We start from the raw sequence: 27183 nt of genomic DNA on the forward strand, positions 1-27183 counted from the left end.
CAATTCATCGACGCCCACACGGTTAAACTTTATATTTACAAACGAAAGATCGCCCCGGCACAGCCAATGGAGTCCTACACAATTCCATTAAGGAAGAAGGATTCCACGACTTCACCCGTTCTTGTCGAATCGATAGCTCCACGTGAACAGGACACTGCTCCTATCTCGCCCACTTATTCAGATGTGGAGGCTGGGGAAGGTGACTATGAGTACAACTACCCTATCGACACTGATCCTGAGGATCAACATGACACATGGGCAGATGCTGCTGACCCAGGGGATCCACAAACTGCCCCAGACACTCAAGTGTATAACGTGAAAACCTCGCCTACTGAGGACTCAGCGGCATTTAATGCACTTATTGAAAGGGCAGCCAAGAATCATGATGTCCTGCTCCATGCTGACCCTATTGAAGTGGATTTTTTATTTGACACCTTTTTCACCTCTGAGAGGACCGTAAAGACTCTGCAAATGCTAAACGGTGTCTTAAAACATGCTGCAGACATTTTTAAAGAGCCCACACGGGCCAGAGTTATAAACCCCAGAATTGAGAAGTACAAGCCGGCGCCTGGGGACCCTACCTACATCAAGGGCCAGTTGCCGTTGGACTTTCAGGTTGTTTCCAATGCCCGGAAGAAGGCAAACTCACAAACTACTGGTGATGCTCCTCCCCCTGACAAGGAATCTAAGGTGCTAGAAGCATCAGGGAAAAGGGTGGCGGCTCAAGCGGCCAATATATGGCGCATTTCAAACACTCAGGCACTCTTAGCCAGATATGACGGGGCACATTACGATACACTTGAGACCCTGTTAAAACACTTGCCAGATGAATATAAAGAGGCAGCAGAGATGCTCATACAGGAAGGAAAACTCATCTCAAATGCTTCTATTAAGTGTGCACTGGACGCAGCAGACACCGCGGCCAGGGCCATTAATACCAGTGTGATGTTACGGCGACAGGCCTGGCTCAGAATCTCCGGGTTCAAGCCGGAGATACAAACCACCATCCTAAATCAGCCTGTAAACCCTGATCACTTATTTGGACCCGAGGTAGACACCACCTTGGAGAAAATCAAAAAGGACACAGACTGCAGTCTATGGGGGCTCTCCAGTCGCAGCAGTTCAGGGGTGGTTCTTTTCGTCGCTCCGGCAATAGAGGTGTTTCCAGAGGCCAGCTGTCCCAGCAAACACAGCACAATAAGGGTGGCGCACAAACCACGTACGCCAAACAAATTAGAGGTGGCTATCGCGGAAACAGCGCCAAAGGCAGAGGTCGTGGAAACAACCGCTCCCGATCCGCCGCCAACAAACAGTGACGCCTTGTCACTGCCCCCCGACCATACAACACCGGTCGGGGGGAGACTCCAACAGTTCCTGCCGATCTGGAAATCCATCACCACAGACAGGTGGGTCAGAAAGCTTATCCAGTACGGTTATTGTCTGGAGTTAACATCCACTCCACCCAACATACCCCCAAAACACCGTCCTATGTCCACAGAGCATTTGCACTTATTGCAGCAGGAGGTACTCGTCATGCTGCAAAAAGGGGCAATCGAGCTCGTGCAGGTGGAAGAAAGAGGCACAGGAGTGTACTCCCTGTACTTCTTAATCCCGAAAAAGGACGGGTCCCTCAGACCCATACTGGACCTCAGACCCCTAAACCAGTACATTCTTTCAGAACACTTTCACATGCTAACACTGCAGCAGGTTCTTCCATTGCTCAATCAGGGAGACTTCTTCGCCACATTAGATCTAAAGGATGCATATTTTCACATTCCGCTACATCCGTCCCACAGAAAATACCTCAGATTCACCATTCAGAATCAGCATTACCAATTCAAAGTCCTCCCTTTCGGAGTGACTACAGCACCAAGGGTGTTCACAAAGTGCCTGGCGACAGTAGCTGCACACCTCAGGAGACAAAATGTTCACGTCTACCCTTATCTGGACGACTGGCTTGTCCAAGCAAAGTCGGCCCAGCAGTGCGTCGCCAACATGTCCCACACCATTCACCTTCTTCACGATCTGGGATTCTCACTGAATTACCCAAAATCACACCTTCAGCCCGCCCATGTACTACAGTATCTGGGCGCGACAAACACTCTGGCAGCCAAAGCACAGCCAAATTCAGTGAGTATCAACAGCATTCAATTGCTGATACAGAAATTCAGACCGCAACACTCGCTTCCGGCACAAGTGTTCATGCAGTTAATAGGCATGATGGCCTCCTGCGTCTTCATAGTTCCGCATGCGAGACTACATATGCGTCCGCTTCAGGAGTGCTTAGCACATCAGGGGACTCAGGCTCACGGACAGTTGAAAGACCTAGTGTTGGTAACCGGTCATGCATACAACTCTCTGCATTGGTGGAATCCACACAATCTTTGCAAGGGACGACCGTTCCAGGAGCCCGTGCCACAGATCATCCTAACGGACACATCTCTCCACGGTTGGGGAGCTCATGTACTCCACTACACGGTGCAGGAACTATGGACAACGCAGCAAGAGAAGATGCACATCAACCTCCTAGAGCTGACGGCAATCTTCATGGCAATGAAGGCATTCAAGGTACATCTGTGCAACAAGGTCGTGTTGATCCAGACGGACAACATGACGGCCATGTACTACATTCAAAAGCAGGGAGGTACACACTCTCATCTTGCTCCGAGCATGTGGAAGTGGGCCATTCAAAGGAACTTCTGTAGTAGGGGATCTCTGTGTATAGTCATAATCTAGTGAATAGTCCCGCCCATGTGCGTGGACCCGGAGCAATCAAAAATAACCTCTTAGAGTGTCAAATGCAGAATTGCACAGACCCTCAAGAGAATTTAAAGACAGATAATGCAGCCTATAAAAGGCTACACTGTCCAGTACTTCAACTAGAAATTCCACCCAAAAATCCACAAAACAGCAAAGCCTGTACAGATTTCCCTTGCTTTAACAGCAAAAACCCTCTGGAATGATGGAGAGGAGGACCTGGACAGACAAGCCCCATAGGCTGCCATTATGTGGCTCAGAACAGGATACTGTGCCTTTAAGAACTTTCCAGAACTTCACAGTATCCCAGAATGCCTTGCAGGTCCCAGTTACTTTCAGTTATTTTTTCCGGCTCCTGCAAGCAGGACCCTGGAGCATTGAGCTCTCCCTTTTTCAAGGTTTTATTGGTGTTTTTCAATTTACATTCGATGAGTGCTTTCAAAGTACTTTTGTGCTGTTCTTCTTGGTTTTTGCTCCCCTTGGATGTCAAATATGCCTGCATTATTTGACAAATGCCCGAGTGCTCCAGGAAGAAGGCCAAATCAGACCCACATGAGGTGTGTATCCTCTGTCTCCCATCTACCCACATCCCAGAGGAGTGTGAGATTTGTCAAGGCTTCTCTGGCAGGACCCTGAAGGACCGAATGAAGATCAGGCTTCAGGGCCTCGAGGAAAGAAGGCTGAAGGCGCAAGGTGGGTCTGGAGGGGCTTCATCTGCCCGTGCTGAGGCCTCTGGGGGGCTCCCCAGGGGCAGGAAGTCCAGCAAACGCCCCCATTCTCCGTCGGGGTCGGTGGCACTGACCACGACGTCGAGAGGGAGGTCCACGGCCGGCTCCTCGTCTCCCCAGGGCTCTGGGTCGAAGAAACGTTGTCCGTCGAGGGAGTTACACAGGCCGCCGTCGAATCCTTTGACGATTTCATCGTCTTCTTCCACGTCGAGTGATCAGCGTCGACGGGGCCGGCGTCGGCGCTCGCCCTCGAGGCGACACCACCGTCGACTGAGAGGACGCTATCGTCGTCGAGGGGATCCTTGTCGTCGAGGCCGCCGTCGAGGCGGAAGAGGTCGCCGTCGAGGCGTAAGAGGTCGACGTCGAGGCGTAAGATCGCCGTCGAGACACAAGGGGTCGTCGTCGAGATGGACGTCGAGGCTTGGAAAACGGTCGACACCGAAGCATGGCGGACGGTCGACGCCAAAGGGGCGCTCGACGTCGAGGGACCCACGCTCGCCGTCTGGTCACCGTTCTTCGACGTCGAGGGATCGTGATACCAGGCCTAAGACCGTGGGGGGCTCCCCTCGGTCTGGGAAGGATGGCGGGTCACCGGGATCGGTGTACTCCGAGGTGTATACTCCGAAGAAGACTGTTACACCCCCGCCTCTGTTGCGGAGAGGTCCACCTCCGAGGGCTCCAACCCCTCCTCCGTTGCCTCCTCTGACCCCGCTTCCAGCGGGGCCACGACCTACTGTGCCAGACAAACCGCCACCGGTTCCACCGAGGTCGGTCTCGTTGCCCAGGCTTCCAACCCCTCCTAAGAAGACGCCTAAGTCTAAGGAACCGCCCAAGCCCAGGACGTCCGCTCCGGGGAAACCGGCAGAACGTCCCAGACCTAGGAGATCGCGCTCCGGACGGAGAGGAAGATCGAGGAGTAGATACAGGTCCTCCACTAGATCTCGGCATCGCCATAGGAGGCGTAGGTCCAGGTCCCCTACGGAGTCATCTAGGACTCGTTCCTATTCGCCTACCTTGTCGGACTCCCCGGAGACTAGGGTGTCTCCGATCGACATCTGTACGTTCCAGGAGGTTCTCCTGAGGGGGGCTGCGAAGTTGGGTATCACAGTGACGGCTCCTACACCTACGACGTCCGTGATATTCGAGACTGCACAAGAAGCACCTGTCTTGCCCTCTGCTACCATTGGTGCCAGGACTGGTCGAACCTGCGGAAGAGCTGTTCCTTACACCAGCGGTGGTGAAGGCCGCTCCCTCCAGACTTCTGAAGAAGTACAGGGCACCTGACTCGGACCCGGCCTTCCTGAGGATGGACCCAGTGCCCGATTCGGTGATAGTGACGGCGGCCAGGAAGTTGCATTCTACCTCCCCGTCCTCCACCGTGCCTGCGGATAAAGAGAGCCGCTGGATTGATTCGGCTGGAAGGAAGGTGTGTGGGACTTCTTCCACTACTATGAAGGCCTCCAGCGATTCGGAGTTGCTGGGGCGGTACGACCGTGCGCGGTGGGACTCCCTGGAACAGTTCGCGGACCTTGTCCCACGCGACAGGAGGGAGGACTTCCTAGAAATTTTCAAGGAAGGGATGCTGGTCTCGAACCAGGCCATCAGCGCCGCTGCGGATATCGCACTGTTGGCCGCTCATGGCTACTGCCACGGTATCAACCAGCGCCGCCATGCGTGGCTCAGGCTGACGTCACTCAAGCCTGAGGCGCAACAGCGGGTGGCCAATCTGCCGTTTTCTGGTGAGACGCTATTCGGGAAACATGCCGACGATGAAATGGCCCCGATGAAGGCCGAGGCTGAAACCCTGACGGCTGTGGGCTTGGAGAAGCCCAAAGAAAAGAAACCCTACCGCCAGTTCCAACGGCGGTTCGGCTCGCAGGGGAAAGGACGAGGATAGTCTTCAGGACAACAGCAGCAGCAACAACAGCAGCAGTTCCGGAGACCCTTCCAGAAACGCCAGAGGGGTAGAGGTGGACAGCAGTCCTCTACCGCGAACAAAGGCCCGGCCGGGTCTCGACCCTGAGCGGTTACTTCCCCGTCATCCGTTACACGCTCCGGTGGGGGTAAGCGTTCAATTTTTTCTGGCAGAGTGGAGAAAAATTACTCGGGACAAGTGGGTGCTGAATATTGTTTGCAATGGATACAGTCTTTGGTTCACCGGCCCTCCTCCATCGATTCCTCCGGTCAGCTCGCAGTATCAGCTGCGCGAGCTCCAGGCGGAGGCCGATATCCTGTTAAGGAAAAAGGCGATAGAAGACGTACCTCTGTCTCAAAGAGGAAGAGGTCTGTACTCCCGGTTCTTTCTGGTTCGCAAGAAGGACAAGAACGAGTTCAGGCCCATTCTGGATTTGCGACAGGCAAACAAGTGGATTCGCAGAGAAAAGTTTTGCATGCTGTTGTTGCATCAGATCTATCCTCGGTTGCAACAGGGAGACTGGCTTTGTGCCATAGACCTACAGGATGCATACTTCCATGTGCCCATTGCCCACAAGCACAGAAAGTTCCTGCGATTCCAAGTCGGCGCCAATCCTTATCAGTACACAGCGATTCCAAGTCTGCGCCCAGAACATTCTCGAAGTGCATGGCAGTGGTAGCCGCACACCTAAGGAAGAACAAGGTGTTTGTCTACCCGTACCTGGACGATTGGTTGATCAAGGCCTCCTTCTCGGAAGCTCAAGCGCACTTCCAGAAGACGTGCGTTCTCTTGAACTAGCTGGGGCTGCACATCAACATGTCCAAGTCTGTGCCGACTCCGGTCCAGTGCATCCAGTACTTGGGAGCCTCCATCAATACGCTGTCAGCAAGCGTGTCTCCTTCGGAGGTGCGACGGTTATCACTCCTTCGCAAGGCTCAGGCTCTTTTGACAACTCCATTCACAACAGTGACAGCGGTGTCTTCTCTACTGGGATCGATGGCTTCTTGTATCTTCCTGGCGCCTCACGCGCGGCTGCACATGAGACCGCTTCAGGAGTGCTTGGAGGATCAGTGGGACCAGAGGAGAGGGTCTTGGGACGACAGGATACGTCTCTCTACGTGCTCTTCAGTCGCTGAAGTGGTGGTGTTCGGCGGAGAATCTCCTCAGAGGGGTTCCCTTCCACAAGGACATTCCCACTCAAACTATCGTGACTGATGCGTCTCTCCAGGGCTGGGGAGCGCATTCCGGAGACCTACAGATTCAAGGGACGTGGTCCCCGACGGAGTCCACGTACCACATCAATTTCCTGGAACTCAGAGCTGTTCACTTGGCAATAAAGGCTTTTCATCCGTCCTTTCAGACCAACTCTCTGCTTGTACAGATGGACAATACGACCACGATGTATTACCTCAACAAGCAGGGGGGCTCGAGATCCCGCACTCTGTAGCAGGAGGCTCAGGCGATCTGGCACTGGCTTCTGGCCTGAGGACTGACGATAACGGCCACCCATCTGCCAGGTGTGAAGAATGTTCAGGCAGACGCACTGAGCAGACTGATTCAGGAAAACCACAAATGGGTCATAAACGACGAGGTACTGGGAGAAGTCTTCGCAAGGTGGGGAACTCCAGACGTAGATCTGTTCGCCACCGCAGAAAACAGCAAATGCCGAGACTTCGCCTCCAGGTACTACCAGCCGGGGACGCTGGGGAATGCGTTATGGATCAACTGGTCGAACAGCTTTCTGTACGCTTTTCCACCCATTCCCCTGATTCCGACGGTTCTCATCAAGCTGTCCCAGTCCAGGGCGCGGATGATACTGATTGCCCCGGAATGGCACAGACAGTGGTGGTTCACGGACCTGCTTCACCGGTCTCTCCTTCCTCACATGAAGCTGCTGTGCCTGCCGGACCTTCTCACGAAGTTCGGGGGGCGGAAGTTGCACCCCAACCTCTCGTCTTTGAGTTTGGCGGCATGGCTCCTGAGAGAGTGCAATATGGCCATCTGAATCTCCCAGAAGATTGCATGGACATACTGAAGGAGGCTAAGCGACATTCCACTAGGACTTCCTATGCTTACAAGTGGAAGAGATTCTGCATCTGGTGCAAGTACAAGAACTTAGACCCTACGACATGCAAGGAGGATGTCATCCTTCCATATCTTCTTCATCTGTCGCAGTCTGGCCTTAATGTCCATTCCATTAAGGTTCATCTGGCTGCTTTGACTGCCTACAGGAAATGCCCTTCACAGACTTCCTTCTTCCAGATCCCTGTGATCAAAGACTTTTTGGAAGCCTTGAAGAAAGTATTCCCTCCTGTCAGGCTTCCTTTGCCTTCCTGGGAACTGAACGTGGTGCTGTCGAGGTTGATGAAGGAGCCTTTTGTACCTATTCATAAGGCTTCGTTGCAGCACCTGTCCTGGAAGGCTGCGTTCCTCGTGGCCATTACAACTCACCCTAAATTCCTTCCCAAGGTTATTTCTGATTTTCATGTCAAACAGACTATAACTTTGCCTACGTTTTTTCAGAATCCTTCATCTCCAGCGGAAAGGTCTTTACATTCCCTGGTCTGTGCAATTCTGCATTTTTCGACACTGTAAGAGATTATTTTTGATTGCTCTGGGGTCCACGCACATGGGCGGGACTTTTCACTAGATTATGACTATAACAGAGATACCCCCTACTACAGAACTGGAGTTACAGGACAGAAACTACTCCATCTTCCTCATGGCGGAATACCTCCCAGGCAAGGACAATCAGATGGCGGACCTGCTCAGCAGGTACAGCCACCAAATGCACGAGTGGGAGATACATCCATCAGTACTCCACCCGTACTTCCAGCAGTGGGGTCATCCAGAGATAGACCTGTTCGCCACAAGGGAAAACGCCAAATGCCAAAGCTTTGCCGCCAGGTTCCCGCACCCACAGTCGCAGGGCAATGCGATATGGATGAACTGGTCAGGCAAATTTGCGTACGCTTTTCCCCCAGCACCTCATACCGCTGGTGGCAAGAAAGCTAAGGCAGCACTCGATGACACTCATCCTAGTTGCTCCAACGTGGGCACGCCAACCATGGTACACCACGTTTCTAGAACTTTCCGTGATACCGCATCAAAAGCTGCGCCTCACTCCCAGGCTTTTGACGCAGAGCCATGGCGACATTCAGCACCCAGATCCGCAACAGCTCAACCTGGCGATCTGGCTCCTGAGGTCTTAGAATTTGGCTACCTCAACTTGCCTCCCGACTGCATGGATATCATACGGGAGGCAAGAAAGCCCACCACCAGAGCATGCTATGCGGCAAAATGGAAGCGGTTTGTTATTTATTGTGCAGACCACAACATAAACCCGCTTAACGCGTCTACGCACAACATCATTTGTTATCTGTTACATCTTTACAAATGCAATCTGGCATATGCTTCCATTCGGATACATCTATCCGCCATAGAAGCTTATCTCCAAAACAGGCAGCATCTCTCACTTTTCAGAGTGCCTGCCATTAAAGTCTTTCTGGAAGGACTCAAACGAGTCATTCCTCCCAGGACCCCTCCAGCTCCTGAATGGAACCATAATGTGGTCCTCACCCGACTGATGGGTCCACCTTTTGAGCCTCTACATTCATGCGAGATTCAGTTCTTAACATGGAAAGTGGCTTTCCTGATAGCGATTACATCACTGCGACGAGTTGGTGAACTCCAGGCACTAACTATCCAAGAGCCATTCATACAAATTAACTCCAACCGGGTGGTGCTGCGCACTAACCCTAAATTTTGCAGCGTGAATCTTTCTGGACTCACTATGCTGTGCATTATTCCGCGGTCTTGTGGTTGGGTCCGGATTCGTAGTCTTTTCTTTTTTTTTTTTTCGTAGCCCAGGTGGGCGTCGGCGTCACACCTCCTTGGGTGCATTTACGGTGACGTCGGCATGCTTCCTGCGGAAGCTCCCACTCTTGGGCGCCATCTTCAGATTCTTTTTTTCCGCGGTCGGGTCTGGATCGTTCCCGTTTGGGCTCCAGACATTTTTGGAGAAAGAAGAAGGAAAAGACAGAAATTAGAAAGAAAAGTCATTTGAAGACTCCAGGAGACTTCATCGAGGAGTCAGTGAAGGAGAAGGTGTGTTCATCGAGATCTTCGACGAACACGCGACCAGGGAGGCCCTGAGCGCTCGATGATGGACAACACTCCGTTCAAGTTCTGCCGTAACTGCCACCACAAGTACACGCAGAAGGACCAACACCCAGTATGCAACCTTTGTCTACCGGTAAATCACGAAAGCGAGGACTGCAACGCCTGCTCCTCCTTCGCCCCGAAAACCCTTCGAGTGAGGGAGAGACCGAGGGTAGCGCACGCCACCCTGCAGGGGAAGGCCCCGACTCCGTCCCTCTACGAGCTGGGGATGTCTTCCGAGGAAGAGGACAACGCTGCCGCCGAAGACGACAGCTACACGGTCGTAGAGACCGATTACACGAAGACTTCTGATAAGGTAGACTCTCCGGCCCCCAAGAACCCGAGAGACTGAGTCTCAAACACGAGGGCAAGGCCCCGAAAGCGCCGACGCCAAAACAACTGGCGTCCGTGAGTACTCACAGGCCCAGCGGATCCTCTGAGAAGGAGTCCCCGGCGCCGAGAGCTGCTGAACAGCAGAAGTCGTCAAATCGCCCCCGAAAAGGACCGATCGACGCCGAGGGAGAAGGACCCTAAACTACCGACGCCAACCAGGGACCCAAAATCCGGGTCGACGTCAAAATCTTCGGCACCGAAAAGCACGGCGCCGAGCCAACCGCCGAAAAGAGCGGCCGAACCATCCGACACGGAACACGCAGCCGAGATGGAGAAAAAGAGAAGGCGCCTCGAGGCCGAAATGGAAAACTTCTTGCAGTGGAAGAAAGAATTCGACGCAAAGATGAAAGCCTTCACGATTCCGCACAAGGCCAAGCCACCAGTGGTGGAGGTGGTCAAGGAGGAAGACGAGGTCGCCGAGGAACAAGACCCAGACGTCGAGGTGGGCGACGACCAGGAAGAGGACGAGAATTCCTACGATAGTTACAACTATGGGGAGGAAGAGGACAGCAGGACGGACGCAGAGTCGGCCCCCTCTGACATACAGGAGGTGGATTACATTGATGTCGACACAAGACAGCCCGGAGGAGGCGGTCGACACACATCCCTCGAGGCCCTCGCTGCCGGACGACATCGGGGCCTACAACTCGGTGATAAAGTCTGCCGCAGAGGCATTCAAACTCACGCTCGACGAAGAGAAGCAGAAAGCAGACTTCCTTCTAGAGACATTGCTCCCCACACAAACAAGGAGCCAGTACCTACCAATGCTCGACAGTGTTTTGGCTCAAGGGAGGGAAGCATTCAGGGAGCCCGCAACATGCAAGGCAGTAACTCCCAGAACAGAGAAGAAGTACAAACATTCCTCAAAAGACCCACCCTACATTCATGGAACGGTCTCCGCAGACTCCATTATCACGGCCACAGCAAGGAAGATGGCTAACGTAGCCACTACTTCTGGACCACCACCGGATAAGGAGAGCAAGAGGATGGATCTGGTGGGCAGAAGGATCGAACGGAATGCCACGACCCAATGGCGCATGGCTAATTCCAACGCCCTGATAAACATGTACCAGATCATGGAGGAGCTGGGGCAGTTGGTGAAGGACCTGCCCCAGGATGCCAGACAGAAGGCAGAAAAACTGGTTGAAGATGGGAAGAACGCGGCAAATTCTTGCCTTAAGACGGCCCTGGATGGAGCAGACCCCTCCAGCTGGCTCATGATGATGGGTGTCACTGAAAGAAGACACGCCTGGCTCAGGATATCAGGTTTCAAACCGGAGGTGCAACACAGCATCCTGAACACACCGTTCAACGGCGATACGCTTTTCGGGACCACAGTTGATGAGAAACTCAGTCAACTAAAGAAAGATAACGAAACAGCAAGGTCCATGGGAGCATTGCAGTTCAGAGGCAACAGAAGGGGCACCCCGTCACGGAGGCCTGGCGGGAGAGGTGGAAACCAGCCAGGTACATCACACCAGGCTTTCCAACAAGCGCACCAGGCATACTCGCAGGCTCAGCAAGGTCAGCAGAAGCAGCCCTGGAAATACCAACAAAGAGGCCAGTCCTTTCGAAGGAGAGGAAATGGACGTGGACAGAATAGAAGAGGGGGACAGCAGCCCACCTCTAAGTGACTTCAAAAAACTCTGTGTGCCCACCCACAGAAAAGATCCCAGGGGGCAGCACGTACAGATGGGTCAAGACAGGCTAGACCTCTACGACCACATAACACCAGTGGGAGGAAGATTAAGATTTTACCTCCAAGAATGGAGAGAAATCACATCAGACAAATGGATCCTCAACATCATCCAATTCGGATACTGCATAGAGTTGGAGGGGAGGCCAACAGGCAGAAAACCAAAAAGAAAACCACTAGCAAGCAAACAGCAAGAGCGTCTTCAGGAAGAAGCAAAGGAACTCCTGCAGAAGCAGGCCATAGAACGGGTACCCTTCAAGGAAAGAAACAAGGGAATATACTCTACTTACTTCCTGGTACCAAAGGTAGACGAGACAATGAGACCCGTTCTGGACCTAAGGTTCCTGAACAAATTCATAAGAACACAAAAATTCAAAATGACCTCCCTGCAAGAGGTGCTCCCGCAATTGCAAATCGGGGACTTCATGGTCACGATAGACCTCAAGGAAGCCTACCTGCACATCCCAATGAACGGAAAGCACAAGCATATGCTCAGGTTCACCATCGGAGAAAGCCACTACCAGTTCACGACACTAGCCTTCGGGCTAAAATCAGCACCAAGGGTCTTCACAAAGTGCCTCGCAGCAGTCGCAGCGCACCTACGAAGGCAGGGAATACACATATACCCCTACCTGGACGACTGGCTGGTGAAAGCAAACTCATACCAGAAATGCAAGCAGCACGCACATACAGTGACGAGCACGCTCATAAGCCTGGGGTTCTCCATCCATTGGAAGAAATCAATGGAGCCGGAACAGGTGAAAATCTTCCTGGGAGCACAGATCAACACCTTACAGGGCAAGGTGTTCCCCAGCGAGAAGAGGGCGAGGGCGCTGGTGAAGGAAACTCTCCTCTACCGGAAGGGACAAGCTCAGACCGTGAGGACTGCGAGCAAGATCATGGGGATGACGGCATCATGCATCCACCTGGTACCAAATGTACATCTCCACATGAGACCCATTCAAGAATGGCTACAGGAGCAATAGTCACAAGCTACAGGCAGTTGTGAGGATCTAGTGGTTGTAACGCACGCAGTGCAGAAGGAGATGACATGGTGGACCATGGAGAACATAACCAGGGGAAAGCCTCTAACGCCCCCAACGCCAACAGTGACCATCACCACAGACGCATCCCTGAAGGGATGGGGCGCTCACATGGAGGAGCTCAAGGTGAGGGGACTGTGGACGCCAGTAGATGCGACAAAGCACATCAACTACCTAGAATTGAAGACAATCTTCCTTGCACTGAAAGCCTTCCAAACAAGACTGTACAAGCACAAGGTGTTGCTTCAAACAGACAACACCACCGTGATGTTCTACATCAACAAGCAGGGGGGCACACAGTCAGCCCCACTTTCAACACTGGCGCAGGAGATACGGAGATGGGCCATCCCTCTCAAAATAGACCTGCTAGCCATACACCTACCAGGGAAGGACAACATAGAAGCAGATTGGCTCAGCAGACAGACATCGGCATCCCACGAGTGGGAGCTCAATGCTCAAGAGACAAGGTGGCTGTTCGACAGATGGGGAACACCATCAGTGGACCTCTTTGCCACACGCCGGAATGCAAAATGTCAAAACTTCGCATCCAGACAACCAGAGGAGGGGTCACTGGGGAATGCCCTATGGATAGATTGGTCCGGGACATTTGCTTACGCCTTTCCCCCCGATACCACTGATGCACAGAGTGCTGAGCAAGTGCAGAGCGAGCAACATGACCCTGATACTGGTGGCGCCACAATGGGCCAGGCAGACATGGTACTCGCAGATCATGGAGATGACACAGTGTGCACCCCACAGATTCGGCAAGAGGAAAGACCTACTCTCCATGAAGAACGGGGAGGTACTACATCCAGAGCCAGAGAGCATGAGCCTAGTAGCGTGGCTCCTGAGGACATAGTTCGCACATTTGAGACTGCCAGAAAGCACCCTGAGGGTCCTTCGGGAGGCACGGAGGCCCAGCACTCGGAAGTGCTACTTCGGAAATGGAAAAGATTCACAATATGGTGCAGAAAAGAAAGACTTCACAATAAAATGAAGAACTCCACAGTGCTAAAGTACCTGACACACTTGCTGGAGAAGAACCTTAGCTCATCCTCGTTAAGGGTTCACTTGGCAGCGATAGTCGCCTACACAAGGGGAAAAACGTGCAGGAGTTTCTTCACATCACAGGTGGTGAAGAAATTCCTAGAAGGAGCGAAAAGGATCGCACCACCCAAGCGGGTGCCGCCACCTGCATGGAACTTGAACATAGTCCTAACGGAACTCATGAAAGAGCCCTTTGAACCACTTCACAAGGCCTCCCTAAAGATGCTAACTGTGAAAACCGCTTTCCTGGTTGCAATACATCCTTACGCAAAGTAAGCGAGCTTCAAGCGCTGACGCTACAAGAACCCTACATGCAAATACACAATGATAGGGTTGTGATGAGGATTGATTCACACTTCATGCCGAAGTTGGTATCCAAATTCCACATGAACCAGTCTATACAGATACCGAGTTTTTTCCAAAAACCAACAACTAGCGCAGAGCGAGCTCTGCACACCCTGGACGCCAGAAGGGCAGTCATGCACTACATTGAGAGGACAAAGGGACACAGGAAAACAAAACAGTTCTTTGTGTCATTCGCCAACAGTTTCATGGGAAAGGCAGTAACTAAAAAGACTTGCACGATGGATTGCACAGACAATTGAACTCTGCCACAAACGTGCAGGACAAGAGCTAGCAGAGGGGACACGTGCCCACTCCACTAGGAAAAAGGGTGCTACAATAGCTTTCCTGGCTAACACACCCATACAGGACATATGCCTGGCGGCAACATGGGCTTCGGTGCACACGTTCACGAAGCACTACTGTGTGAATATACAGATGAACAAGGAAGCACAAGTCGGACAAAAGGTGCTCCAGCACATATTCAATAACCAGCGCTCATCTTCCACCCAGCCGCCACAGAGATGAGAAACCGCTACAAAATCTATGCACAGCATAGTGAATCCAGAAAGATTCACGCTGCAAAACGAATAGTTTTCTTACCTGTCGGTGTAGTTTTGCAGCTTGATCTTTCTGGATTCACTAGCGAACCCACCCACCTCCACCAGAAAGATGAGGCTGGAGAGAAGAGGTGGATAAAAAAAAGTTTAAAAAAAAAGGGACTTATAAGTACAAAGCGGTAAAAATATCACCTAAATAGAACATTGCCATTACTTCGGAAACGAAAGAAACACGGGAAAAAAAGAACCCGAAGATGGCGTCCAAGAGTGGGAGCTTCCGCAGGAAGCATGCCGACGTCACCGGAAATGCACCCAAGGAGGTGTGACGCCGACGCCCACCTGGGCTACGAAAAAAAACAAAAAAAGACTACGAATCCGGACCCAACCTCAAGACCGCGGAATAATGCACAGCATAGTGAATCCAGAAAGATCTTCAAGCTGCAAAACTACACCGACAGGTAAGAAAACTATTTGTTTCTTCCAAAGGTGGTTTCACAGTTCCATATCAATCAGACTATTGAACTGCCTGTGTTCTTCCAAAATCCTGAGTCGGTGGAGGAGAGAATGCTCCACACTCTTGACGTCAAAAGAGCTTTAATGTATTACATTGATAGGACCAAACATTTTAGGAAGACGAAACAACTTTGTTGCTTTTTCAGCACAACACAAATGCAACCCCATTTCCAAGCAGGTATAGCCAGGTGGATCGTTAAGTGTATCCAAATTTGCTATCAAAAAGCAAAGCGCACTTTAACAATCCCCCCAAAGGCACACTCCACCCGCAAGTTGGGGGCCTCCATGGCTTTCCTTGGAAATATTCCTTTCGAAGACATTTGTACAGCAGCCACATGGTCTACAACACACACATTTACAAAACACTACTGTGTAGATGTGCACTCCAAACAGCAGGCAGCTGTAGGGCAGGCTGTTCTAAAAACACTTTTTCAAACTGCTGCAGCTGGCACAGGCGGCCGCCGCTAATGGAGGGACTGCTATGTATTCTATGCTATAGATATGAATTCAGCAGCCCACATGCCTCGAACCGAATATGCTACTTACCAGTATGCATCTGTTCTTGGCATGTAGGGCTGCTGACATTCATATCGCCCGCCCGGCGCCTGCAGCACTTACAATTACTCTTAGCATGGTCATCACTCAGTGTTACACTCCATCTTTGCCACAATGGCTAAAAACAATCTGGGGATGGAGTCGATGCCCATGCGCACTGTAGTCCAGGGAAGGAGCCACCTATCTCGTGATACTTCAAAGACTCTTGCAGGACAACAATGTGCAATCATCCGGACCCAACACTAGGCGGCAATCTATGCAATAGATATGAATGTCAGCAGCCCTACATGCCAAGAACAGATGCATACTGGTAAGTAGCATATTCGTTATGACAGTTGTCAGTTTGGGCAGGTGCCTGCTTGTTTGCATTTACCCTGTCAGGAGGCCAAACAAATTCCGGGGTTTGGTTCTTCATAGTTCTCCATGCATTTAAGCATGGTTTTATGAATAACCTCCAGTGAAGGCAGCAGTGTACCTGTAGATAGTCTATTAAATGAAGGAAATCAGATTTTTTTGACCTTCAAGTTTGTCTAGTTATCTACTAGAGTTGATGGTTGTGAGCGTTGTTCATTGAGCCGTTAAGTTGGCGCTTGCTTCTAGGCATGTTAATGTGATGATTACCAAACTTCTGCTTTTTATGTGGTGTTAAAAATATTTCCCAGAGGTTTGCATCACATGCAATGTTTCTATAATTCTAGCTGATCGTTTTCTATAATAGTCTTTAAATGTGTACATTGTGTCTGCTGAGTCATTGAAGTCTGGTTTGCTGCTTTTTCAAGCTTCTTCAGGGACTTTTTCCCACTTTTGTCGCTCTTCAATACAGATTGCACTTGGGTGGTATCCATTTACTAAACATTCTTTTGATTCCATACAGCCAACTTTGCTTTGCCAGTGGCTGGTGAGTTCCTGAGCGATGTGATCTACATTGAGCTTCAGAAAGAGGAAGCAGAAATCCTTGTGAAGCAGTACAATGAAGAAGGAAAGAGGGCTGGACCAAATCCTGAGAAGCGCTTTGGTAATCGTGGTGGTGGCGGCGGTGGAGGCTTTCGCGGTCGAGGTGGTGGTGGATTTAATCGTGGTGCCCAAGAAGGAAGCCGCGGTGGCCTACCAGGTCGTGGTGGTGGAAGAGGTGGTGGTGAAGCAGGAAGTGGCGGTGAAGGTGGCAGAGGTGGCGGCTTTCGAGGAGGTAAAAGCATATATCTGATGTTGAATAGTAACATGCAGGGTTTGTGTTTTTAGTTCGTTACCTACGATACTTGTAGTTCACAGGAGCGCGCACAGACTTGCTTTGGTATTAATCTAGTTTTATATCTGTTAGTACGTCTGTCTTAAAATGTTTTGATTTAAAGTAATGCACTATTAATTTCTGGTTCTGGCTTCTTCTGACACAGGCAAGTGTGCAGAGGCTCATGTCAATATTATTACATTGCTGGCTCCTCCATTCAAGTGGCACATACGAGAACCGTGGGAAAATAAATGGTCACCGGATTTGCCCACAAAGCAGATGAATATGGTTTACTCTGCTTTTAAAGCTGCATATCTAGTGAACAGGGAGGCAGTCAAAATGTACTCCTGGAGGGGACAATAATTTATTCCAAAGAACTCACTGGATTCCATGGCTGTGCTAGTTAATCTGGGAGCTTGACTTTATAGATGCAGTCCATCTGTGTTGTATGGCTAGAAAGATAATTCCTGTTTTTGCCACATCCAGCATCAAACACCACTACTGTGTTTTTTGAGGTGTCAGTTTGATACTAGGCTTTTCTATCTTGGCGTCAAAATATTATGGGCACTGAGCAATCTGAGATCATTGAAGCCTTCTTCGTGCAGTCAGTTGAGATCTTCTCCCAACAGCTACAAATAATGGAAGCTAAGCTTTATACATGGATCTAGACTCAACTTCGATCTTTACTTGATTTGGCCTTCACTGTGATAAGTGTTCTATTTTCCAACGGCTTGGGTTACATAGACAGTCAGTGGTTACTAAGCAGCAAAGTGGAGCAGCTGAAAGCCTTCACATTTACCAATTACATGACTGCAATACTGATGCATTCCAAGTGCTTATCAAGGATACACACTCCAGGCTTGCTTTATAGGAAATGAAGTAAGTTGGAAAACTCTGGGTAATATCAATATCAACAAGTGACCAGTAAGTAGTCGTGTTAAAAGGATGCACATTAAAACATGAATTGGCAAAGCCAGTAGGTCTTGCCTTTGAGCACTGTTGGCGTTGGCAATGATTTTTAGCCTTGTTCAGCAGCACTATGACTGCCATGACTAATTCTCCTTTATTCTTCAACACAAAGAAATGGGGGAGTGGGTAGCGTGAGGTGAGGCAACAAGGCAAGAGAAGAACGGGGGTGGGGAGAGGACAAGCAAGAGACTGAGGAAGCCCAGAGACAAACAACGGATGAAATCGTCTGGGGGGGGGGCCGAAGTGTGTAAGCGCTTTTTTAGGTCATGAAGTAAGCTGAAACTGGGCCTGAACTGGGTTGGTGGAGTGAGCTAAAGAATGATGATGGATTAAACCCAGATCAGTTGACTGGGGGTGAGTGCTTGCCATGTTCAACACTCCGTCCATCATCCCCTTTGGTTTTGCTTTGTTCGCCCTAAGCTGGGAGGGTATGCCCAGACGTGGGTCCCTTGCTCACTTTGCCACTGGATTTAAGCTAGCCTAACCGACGACTGATTAGCCAGAAACCGGTCCCAGGATGCTTGTTTCCGGCACAGCACACTAACTTGCTCTCAAACACCATCAAAATGCCTTCTTAGCATGCTGGATGAGGAACATGATGAACAGCTACACAATTTCTATCCTAATACAGCTAATGCCAGCACTAAAAACACACCTGCTATAAACCCACACAATACTGATCACTTTTCTACAAAACAGTCTCACGATCACCAATTGCCATTCTCTAAACTGTACTAATAAACGCTCAATCCCTCTCTCTAAAAACAAACATCACATCTACGACCTTCTCAGATACAAAACCAGACATACTATTCATAACAGAATCATTGTTGGGAGATGATATGGCTCCAGTCTTGTATAAAGCCGTTCCTCTAGTCTAGGCTATTAAACGATCCCCCAAAATCGTATATGCATAAAAGCAAGTGGTCTGGCTGTTGTATTCAGGCAAACATTACATATCACCAAAGTTTACAACATCTCCATAAAGAATTGTGAGACTCTTCTAACATGATGCAGTCCTAGTCTTCCTCCTTTAACTTCCTGATCCTTTACAGACCTCCACCTAGCAATGCCACATTCCCAGAAGCACTTCTAGACACAGATTCAAACCTGATAGGAATACACTCCAACCTATGTGTTCTGGGTGACATTTGGTTTGACAAACCCAATATGACCCATCCAAAATCAATCACTGGCCTAGACGCACTAAACCTTCATCAGATTGTCCACAAACCCCCACACATCGCTGGACATGTCCTAGATGTAATTTTTGCTAATACTGAACTAGTTACCTATTAAACTCCAGTCACATGGTCAGACCACCACTTGCTTGCTTTCCAACATAAAACACTAAGCGACTCTCCGAAAACTACCTTACATCCATCCATCCACCTATCATGGAACAATCTCAATTTTGAACATTTAGAAACACAACTAACAACCAGTACAAAACTGGAAACATGCTGTTCAAAATCTGAGTGGCTACAGAAAACTTTTGCCTCCTGATTCCACTCAAAACCACACAACAGAACAAAAGAGAACCAGTATTTACAATGCAATGGTCTTGTCTTTGTTAAAATTAGAGCTATTGGCATTGCTCATGACATTATTTTTGTTTTTAAAACAAATAAATGGCATTGTCATTTACAATGCCAATAGCTTAATCTCTCGCAAATGCGAGATCTGTTGCATTTGCACCCACACACAGAGCCACACAGCAATGCAATAGGTTTTGCATTTGGAAAGTTTGAACTATTGGTATTGCAAATTACACATTTTTTATTTGTGTTGGTTTTGAAAATAGCGAAATTAATAGCTTTGTCATTTACAATGCCAATAGTTATAACTTTCGCAAATGTGACACCCATAGCATTTGTAATGCAATATGTGTTGTATTTACGTGACTTAAATGTATTGATATTACAAATAACAATGGCTTTTATTTTTTTAATAATTAATACTTAAATAAAAGTTATTGTAATTTATAATGGCAATAGCTTAAACTTTTGTAAATAACTTTCGTGAAGATTATGTTCAGTGCATTTTATTGTGATGAAAATCCAAGAACAGAAGTGAAATATTAAGATCTTTTTGTGACATTTGTAATAAAGTTTGAAACATTGAGAGAACATATTTGAACCAGTTGTTGAATGGTTTCACAGATTGATGCTGTAGTGGCACTGAGTGATGAGGGGGTTTCCGGAGTAGTGTGCTTCAACACCCCATCAGGGGTAACCAGCACTATATAAATACAAACCTTTTTTCCTCTTCTATCATTCTGCTATCCTTCTGAATCCAAATAACTGACTAACCTATCCACCTCTTAAAATATATTTGCATGTTTCACTATACTAATTCAACGCTAATCCTCTATGGGTCCTAGAATAGCGTGCTACTCGTCCAAAAAAGCGCTTCAACACCTCATACTACCCCCCCCCCACAATACCCCTCCAGCAAGAGGTTCTCTCGCTATTATACTAACATGCAATAGAACCAGTCCCCTTGCCTTGTCAAGGCACAGGGGTTTACTCCCTCTAGTTCCTAATCCCAAAAAAGGACGGCTCCCACACCAATACTGGACCTCAGTCCACTGAACCTCTACATTCAGTCAGATCACTTCCACATGGTCACTCTCCAACAGGTGCTTCTACTGCTTCAACAAGGCAACTTCCTCTCCACTCTGGATTTAAAAGAGACTTATTTTCATATTCCCATTCACCCCACTCACTCACAGGTGGCAGATGAAAAACACTACCAATTCAAAGTCCTCCCATTCGGGGTGACTACAGCACCCAGAGTCTTCACAAAGTGCCTCACAGTAATGGCGGCTCACTTAAGACAGCATATTCATGTGTTCCCTTATCTGGACAACTTGCTCATTAAAGCCAACTCACACAGCAGGTGTGAGCAACACACAAAACAATCCAGCTGCTTCACGATTTGGGATTCACAGTGAACCTCACCAAATCCCACCTCCAACCGTCCAGCGCACAATCCCTAGGAGATGCAATAGACACTTCAAAAGCTCTAGCATACCCCAACCCAGTCAAAATAAGCAACATGCAAGCTCTGATAACAATTTCAGCTTCAACACTCTTTGCCAGCTCATGTGTTCATGCAGCTAATAGGGATGATGGCCTCTTACATTCTCATTGTCCCTTAATCAAGACTCCAAATGCGTTTGGCACGTCAGTGGAACCAGGCTCAAGATCCGCTAACAGATCTGGTGTTGGTAGACAGCCACATGCATCGCTCTCTGCAGTGGTAGAATATGCAAAACCTTTCCAAAGGGCGGCCGTTCCTCGACCTGGTTCCACAGATAGTGCTAACAGGCGCATCGCTCATTGGCTGGGGAGCTAATCTTCAGAATCATACCATTCAGGGAATCTGGACACCTCATCAAAAACCACTCTACATAAATTACCTGGAAATGTTGGCAATTTTTCTAGGGTTAAAATCCTTTGCACTCCTCTTGTAGGCAAAGCTGTCCTGGTCCATACAGACAACATGACAGCTATGCGCTACATTCAAAAACGGGGGGGTGGGGCGCACACACTCTGCAGCTTTCACACCTAGCTCAAAGCATATGGGGATGAGCCATTCCAAAAAACATATCTCCTTGCGGAACACCTACCAGGAGTACACAATCAAATTGCAAATCTGCTCAGTGGACAAAGACAGAAGATCAACGAATAGCGACTTCATCCTCCAGTTCTTCCGTTCTTTCACATGTGGGTACTCCCAGAAATAGATCTGTTCGCCACACCTAAACGCAAAATGCCCAAGCTTCACGTCCAGGCATCCACACCCATTCTCGAAAGGCATTGCGCTATGGATGAACTGGTCAGGCAAATTTGCCATGAACGTCATTAAAGAAGCTAGACGTCCTACCACCAGAGCATGCTATGCAGCAAAGTGGAAACTATTTGTGATTTATTGCACAAATAACAAAATTGATCCACTAGATGCTTCGATTCAGAACATTATTTGTTATCTCTTGCACCTACAATAATGTAACCTAGCATATACATCTATCAGACTACATCTCACTGCAATAGCAGCTTATCTCCAAAAGACATTTAGCTTTATTTCGAGTACCCGCTATTAAAGCATTTATGGAAGGACTTAAAAGAATAATTCCACCCAGAGTTCCTTACCAGACCCATGGGTCCCCCATTTGAACCTCTGCATAAATGCGAATTACAGTTCCTCACTTGGAAAGTAGCCTTTCTGGTTGCTATCATCTTTTAGCAGTTAGTGAACTCCAGGCAGTAACCATACAAGAACCATTTTTGCAGGTGCATCATAACAAAGTTGTTCTTAAAACGAACCCTACATTTTTACCCAAAGTCCCCTCTGCCTTCCGCCTTAACCAGTCTGTTGAACCCCTGGTTTTTTTTCCGCTCATCCAGACTCTGTGGCAGAAAGGGCTCTCCACACGTTAGACGTTAAGAGCAATACTCTACTACATTGAGAGAACAAAATCCTTTAGAAAGACTAAACTCTTTGTTGCTTTTTCCCCACCTCATAAGGGCAATTTCCATTTCAAAAGCAGGAGTCGCAAGGTGGATTGTTTATTGCATCCAAATATGCTATATCAAAGCCAAACGGACATTAACAATTCCCCCTAGAGCTCATTCAGCACGCAAACTAGGGGCTTCTATGGAATTCTTGGAGAACATTCACCTAGATGACCTCTGCAAAGCAGCAACTTGGTCTAACACACACTTTCACAAAACACTTGTGTAGATATGCAAGCAAAACATGCTAGTGTGGGCCAGGCTGCACAAGGAACACTTTTTCAGACCACTGCAACAGATGCAGGTAGCCACCGCTAAGGAGGTAACTGCTCTACAGTCTATGTACAAGTATATGATCTGCAGCTCACATGCCTCGAACGGAAAATGCTACTTACCAGTATCACTCTGTTCTTGGCATGTAGAGCTGCAGATTAATATATCCCCCCCCTCTGAGTTCCAGTACTTTCTTACTTGGATACATCACACATGGACAATCTGAAGATGGAGTCGATCCCCATACGCACTATCACCCTAGGGAGGAGTCGCCTATCTTGTGACTACAAAGAAGACTTCTTTCACAGACAAAAACAAAATGCAAACATCCGAGCCCAATACCAGATGGCGATCTATGCACAGGTATATGAATCGGCAGCTCTACATGCCAAGAACAGATGCATACTGGTAAGTAGCATTTTCCTTGCAATGCCTTAAGCAAATATGAACGAATACTTAAATCACACATCTATACCTAAATTATTAGTTAATTTATACATATACTCCGAATGCTTTACACATGTTTATATCTGTATGCACATACTGTTAAACGCATGAACTTGTGTTTATATATTGCCCAAATTGAATTGTTCTCTTTAAAAGGTATTCCATCTATACATGAACTAAAACGTTAAACGTACATATTTATATATGTACATTCCCAAATTGTATTTAATATTTTTTAGAAGTGTTTACTATTGCCTTATATATGTGACAAATAGTTTAATTTCTTACCTGTGAAGTAGCGATTCCTGATGTGGAGCCAAACTAGCCTATGTAAGGACCTTTATTATACTGCCTCTGATGAAATGACTCGCAACACCTGCAAAGTAATAGTAGTACGCTACTGTAGGCGGATCTCCTTCAGGAAATGCCCCAGATCATGTTGTGGAGACATCACATTTTTGGCATGAAATGTGGCCCTTTTGACAATGTCTGTAGCTTTGGAATTGGGCTCCAACCATGCCCCCACCTGGGAAACCTACCAAATCAAACAGTTTATGAAAACTATACACCTGGGGCATCCAGGTGGTCTGATTTGCAGACTCTTGCATGGACCTTAGTTTGACCTGTTGTCATGGGCAATAGACCCAGCCACCGAAGTGGGGTATTCTTTTTATCGGCAGAAGTGTGGTAGCTTTAGGCAGTCAGAATTTTGGGAAATCCTGTAGGATCCAGACCTTTGTCACAGAAATCTGAGAATGCATGATTTTTGCCAGAATTTGGGGTTTTCATGGCATTGTGTGAGACAGCATTGTGGGTTCAATTTGTCTCAACGTCCTAGATTCCCTTGGGTATCTAGTTTTCAAAAATAACTGATTTGGCAAGTTTCCACTGAGCCCGAAAACTGGTGTTACAGCCCGAGCTGGCGACTTAAGAACTGGGGAACCAGGTTTTATTCTCGGCGTGAATATCCTGTGGTTCTGGGAAAATCACTTAATCTCACATGTGCTATAAAAAATGAATGTGGCTGTGTAATGTAATTGGTGCGCATAAAACCGCTTAATTACTTCGGATCGAGTTCGCACTATATAAAAACTGCACAAAGGTTTAAAACCGACTCCACATAATGAAAGACCAATAGATACCCATTTAGTGGCTGATTTGTAAAACAGGAAACCAGAACATATTGCTAAATCGCAGGTTCATTTTCTTCCTTGGTATGTATGGAACCACTTTTGTGTGAGTTTAAAATATCAGTTAGTCAAAAGGTGTGGATAAAAAAAAATACTGCAAGTTTCACCCAGTAGCTGCATCTAAAATGAGAAATACATTTCAAAGAGTTGGAACTCTATTGAAAGTGCACTGAAGTACATTTATTTATTTAGTGTTTTATATAGTGCAAACAAGACCCCTTTGGGTGACGGAGCGCTTTACAGGTAATGGACACAACAAGCATGCAGAATTGGTAAGGAGTGAATAAGAACACAGTCCAACATGACTCCAGTCCTCTGCACGTTTTGGCCTCTGCCATTCTTTACTGTTTTTTTTCATCTTCCAGAAAATATAAAGGCTCATGGAGAGAAATCACTGATCAAAGAGAAAGGGCGAGGTGTAACAAGAAGTAACTACCAAATAGGCAGGGGGAGTGTCTCTTACGAAGGGGCAGTCTCAGTATGAAAGGAAATTGCAATTTCAGAGTAGGATTGATTTGTCATTTTCCTGACTTTTCGTGGCTTACATAGAAGGAAGTATGTGCTTCTGGAAGGTCTTTTTCTCTTCCAGGGGATACTCATTAATAGTCATAAGCACTGAATTATCTCCGCCCATGAGCGGGAACCCGGAACACATAACAATATACATATATATGTGTAAATATATCAAAAAGTACATAGTACTAAACTAATAACCATAATATGCAGCCTAACATATATACATAGGCTAATAAAGCCAACCTTACACACGTTCTGAAGCATGAAAATATGCTAAATATAAATGCAATAAACAGGCATGAGCCCAAAATGCATTTCATAACCATGAAAAACTTTTATTTTCATCAAAGAACCTGTTGTAAACCGTTATTAGCCTAAAAGGCTGCATATGAAAAATTGTCTGTGTACAGAAAATCAGACTGGCACCCTGCCTTTAAGGCCCCAGAGAATCTGCACACTTTGCCTTTAAGGCCTCTAGGAGAACTCTGTTCCCATCATGCACCACAGGTGACAGTTAGGTCAGTTCTTTTTTCCGGCTTGTTCTGTGAGGAACCTGGAACTTGAGCTCTGCTCATTTGTAATATTTTTCTGTCAGAAGTTGGGTTTTTTTTTACCTTTTTTTGACAAAAGATTATTTTGGTGGTGTTTTCTATCTTGTTCTGACTAACTGTTGGTATTTTTTAGTCAGAATGCCACCTTTATTTGACTAATGTCCTTCCTGTGGGAAGATGTCAAAAACGGATCCACACTCTGTGGTTTGTCTTCCAGCTTCTCATAAGGTGGAAGATTGTTATCACTGCCTCAACCTTTCTATTAGAACTTTGAGAGAAAGGGAGAAAATGAGGTTGCTGGGCCTCCTGGAGAGAGAAAACTGTGGTGAGAAGAGTTCCAAGGGCTTATTCTCATCTGCTAAGCCATCTTCTCATCCTAAACGTCGAAGATCAGCGTCTCCAGAAGGTAGAAATAAGAAAACTCTACTCCAGGGAGCGTCGCCGTCAAAAAAAGTGCGGTCGAGATCCAGATCGCCGTCAGCATTGTCGGCGTCAAAGAGGGCTCAGTCGACGTCGAGGACTTCGCCGGTGAGGCAAGGTTCAGCGTCTAGACAGTCGCCGTCTAAATCTTCCTCGACGACGAGACATCTGGTGTCGATTGCTGTAAAGACGACGTCGGGGGTGCCACGTTCGACGTCGAAGACTCGTGAGAAGTCGACGTCGAGGGAAGAGAGGCGTTCGACGTCAAAGGATGGTGTGTCGGCGTCGAAGGATGGTGTGTCGACGTCTAAGGATAGACCGAGGTCGAGAGACTTACGACGTCTTCGAAGAAGAGGTCGACGTCGAGAGAAAGGACTACGTCGAAGGAGTCTACGTCGAGACCTAAAAAGAGAAGATCAAGGTCTCCATTGCGACATAAGTCGATGTCGAAGTTTGCTTCGGGCTCGAAGCATGGAGTGTCTAGGTCTCCCCCACCTGAACACGGGTCGGCGTCGAGACTATCCAGACCGGCCTCTCGGACCTCAATTAGGTCTTTGTCGAGGTCAGACATCAGTCCAGAACATTTGCCTTCTCCGCGAGACCAGCAAGACGACAGGTCTGCGGTGGGGCAAGAGGTAGTGCACCAGGACTCGTCTGTGGTGGCTCATTCGGGCTCAACCTCAGGGCAGGTGTCGGATGACCGACAATTGGTGCCCAGACAACGGACGCCATCTGGCTCATTGGTTTCTGAGCACAGTGTAGTTTCCAGAGCCTCCTAGTCTTCAACTGGACTGAATATTGTGCAGGTGTCACCCGAGGCTTCACCTGAGCGTGTAGGGCGGCCTATTAACTTGTCTCCGAGGTGGCTGGAAAGCCTGAGACATTGGAAGATGCGTCCAGATGCAGGACTGATGGGGATGAGGGCTCCGGTCCCTCAGACGGAGCTGCATAGAAGATCACGCTCGAGGTCCTTAGTTAGAGAGAAATCACGTTCAAGGGAACGAAGGAGGCAGCGATCGGCAACTCCTCAGAGGCGGAGTAGGACTCCTTCATCATCTTCTACGTCATCTAAGTCTTCTTTAAGATCTTCATATAGAGACTATTCTCCCACAATCTCATCTACTCCTCCGTCCAGAGTGTCTCCAGTGGATGATTTGGGCACATTTAATGATGTGTTGTGTCGTGGGGCGAATAAGTTCAAGATCAAGATGGCAGTTCCTCAAATAGCAACGTCAGTCATCTTTGAAACCCTACATCACAAGACGATTGGTAGGTCTCTTCTGCTGTTAGTGCCCGGGTTGATAGAACCAGCAATGAGAACTTTCTTAACTCCGGCCACGGTGGGTTCTGGTCCTTCTAGGA

The 27183-nt window shown here is 48.3% G+C and overlaps 1 protein-coding gene across 6 annotated transcripts in view; it reads left to right on the top strand.

The window, feature by feature from the left end:
- Positions 1-27183, top strand: part of HNRNPUL1 (heterogeneous nuclear ribonucleoprotein U like 1) — a 106582-nt gene that overhangs the window by 31399 nt on the left and 48000 nt on the right. For all 6 annotated transcript variants that reach the window (XM_078661052.1, XM_078661055.1, XM_078661053.1 and 3 more), the window contains one exon: positions 16585-16896. In XM_078661052.1, the coding sequence (XP_078517178.1) occupies positions 16585-16896 (312 nt within the window). The remainder of the gene's footprint in view (positions 1-16584; positions 16897-27183) is intronic.

The sequence above is a fragment of the Lissotriton helveticus genome, chromosome 9 (genome assembly GCF_964261635.1).
Source record: "Lissotriton helveticus chromosome 9, aLisHel1.1, whole genome shotgun sequence".
Classification (NCBI taxonomy): Eukaryota; Metazoa; Chordata; class Amphibia; order Caudata; family Salamandridae; genus Lissotriton; species Lissotriton helveticus.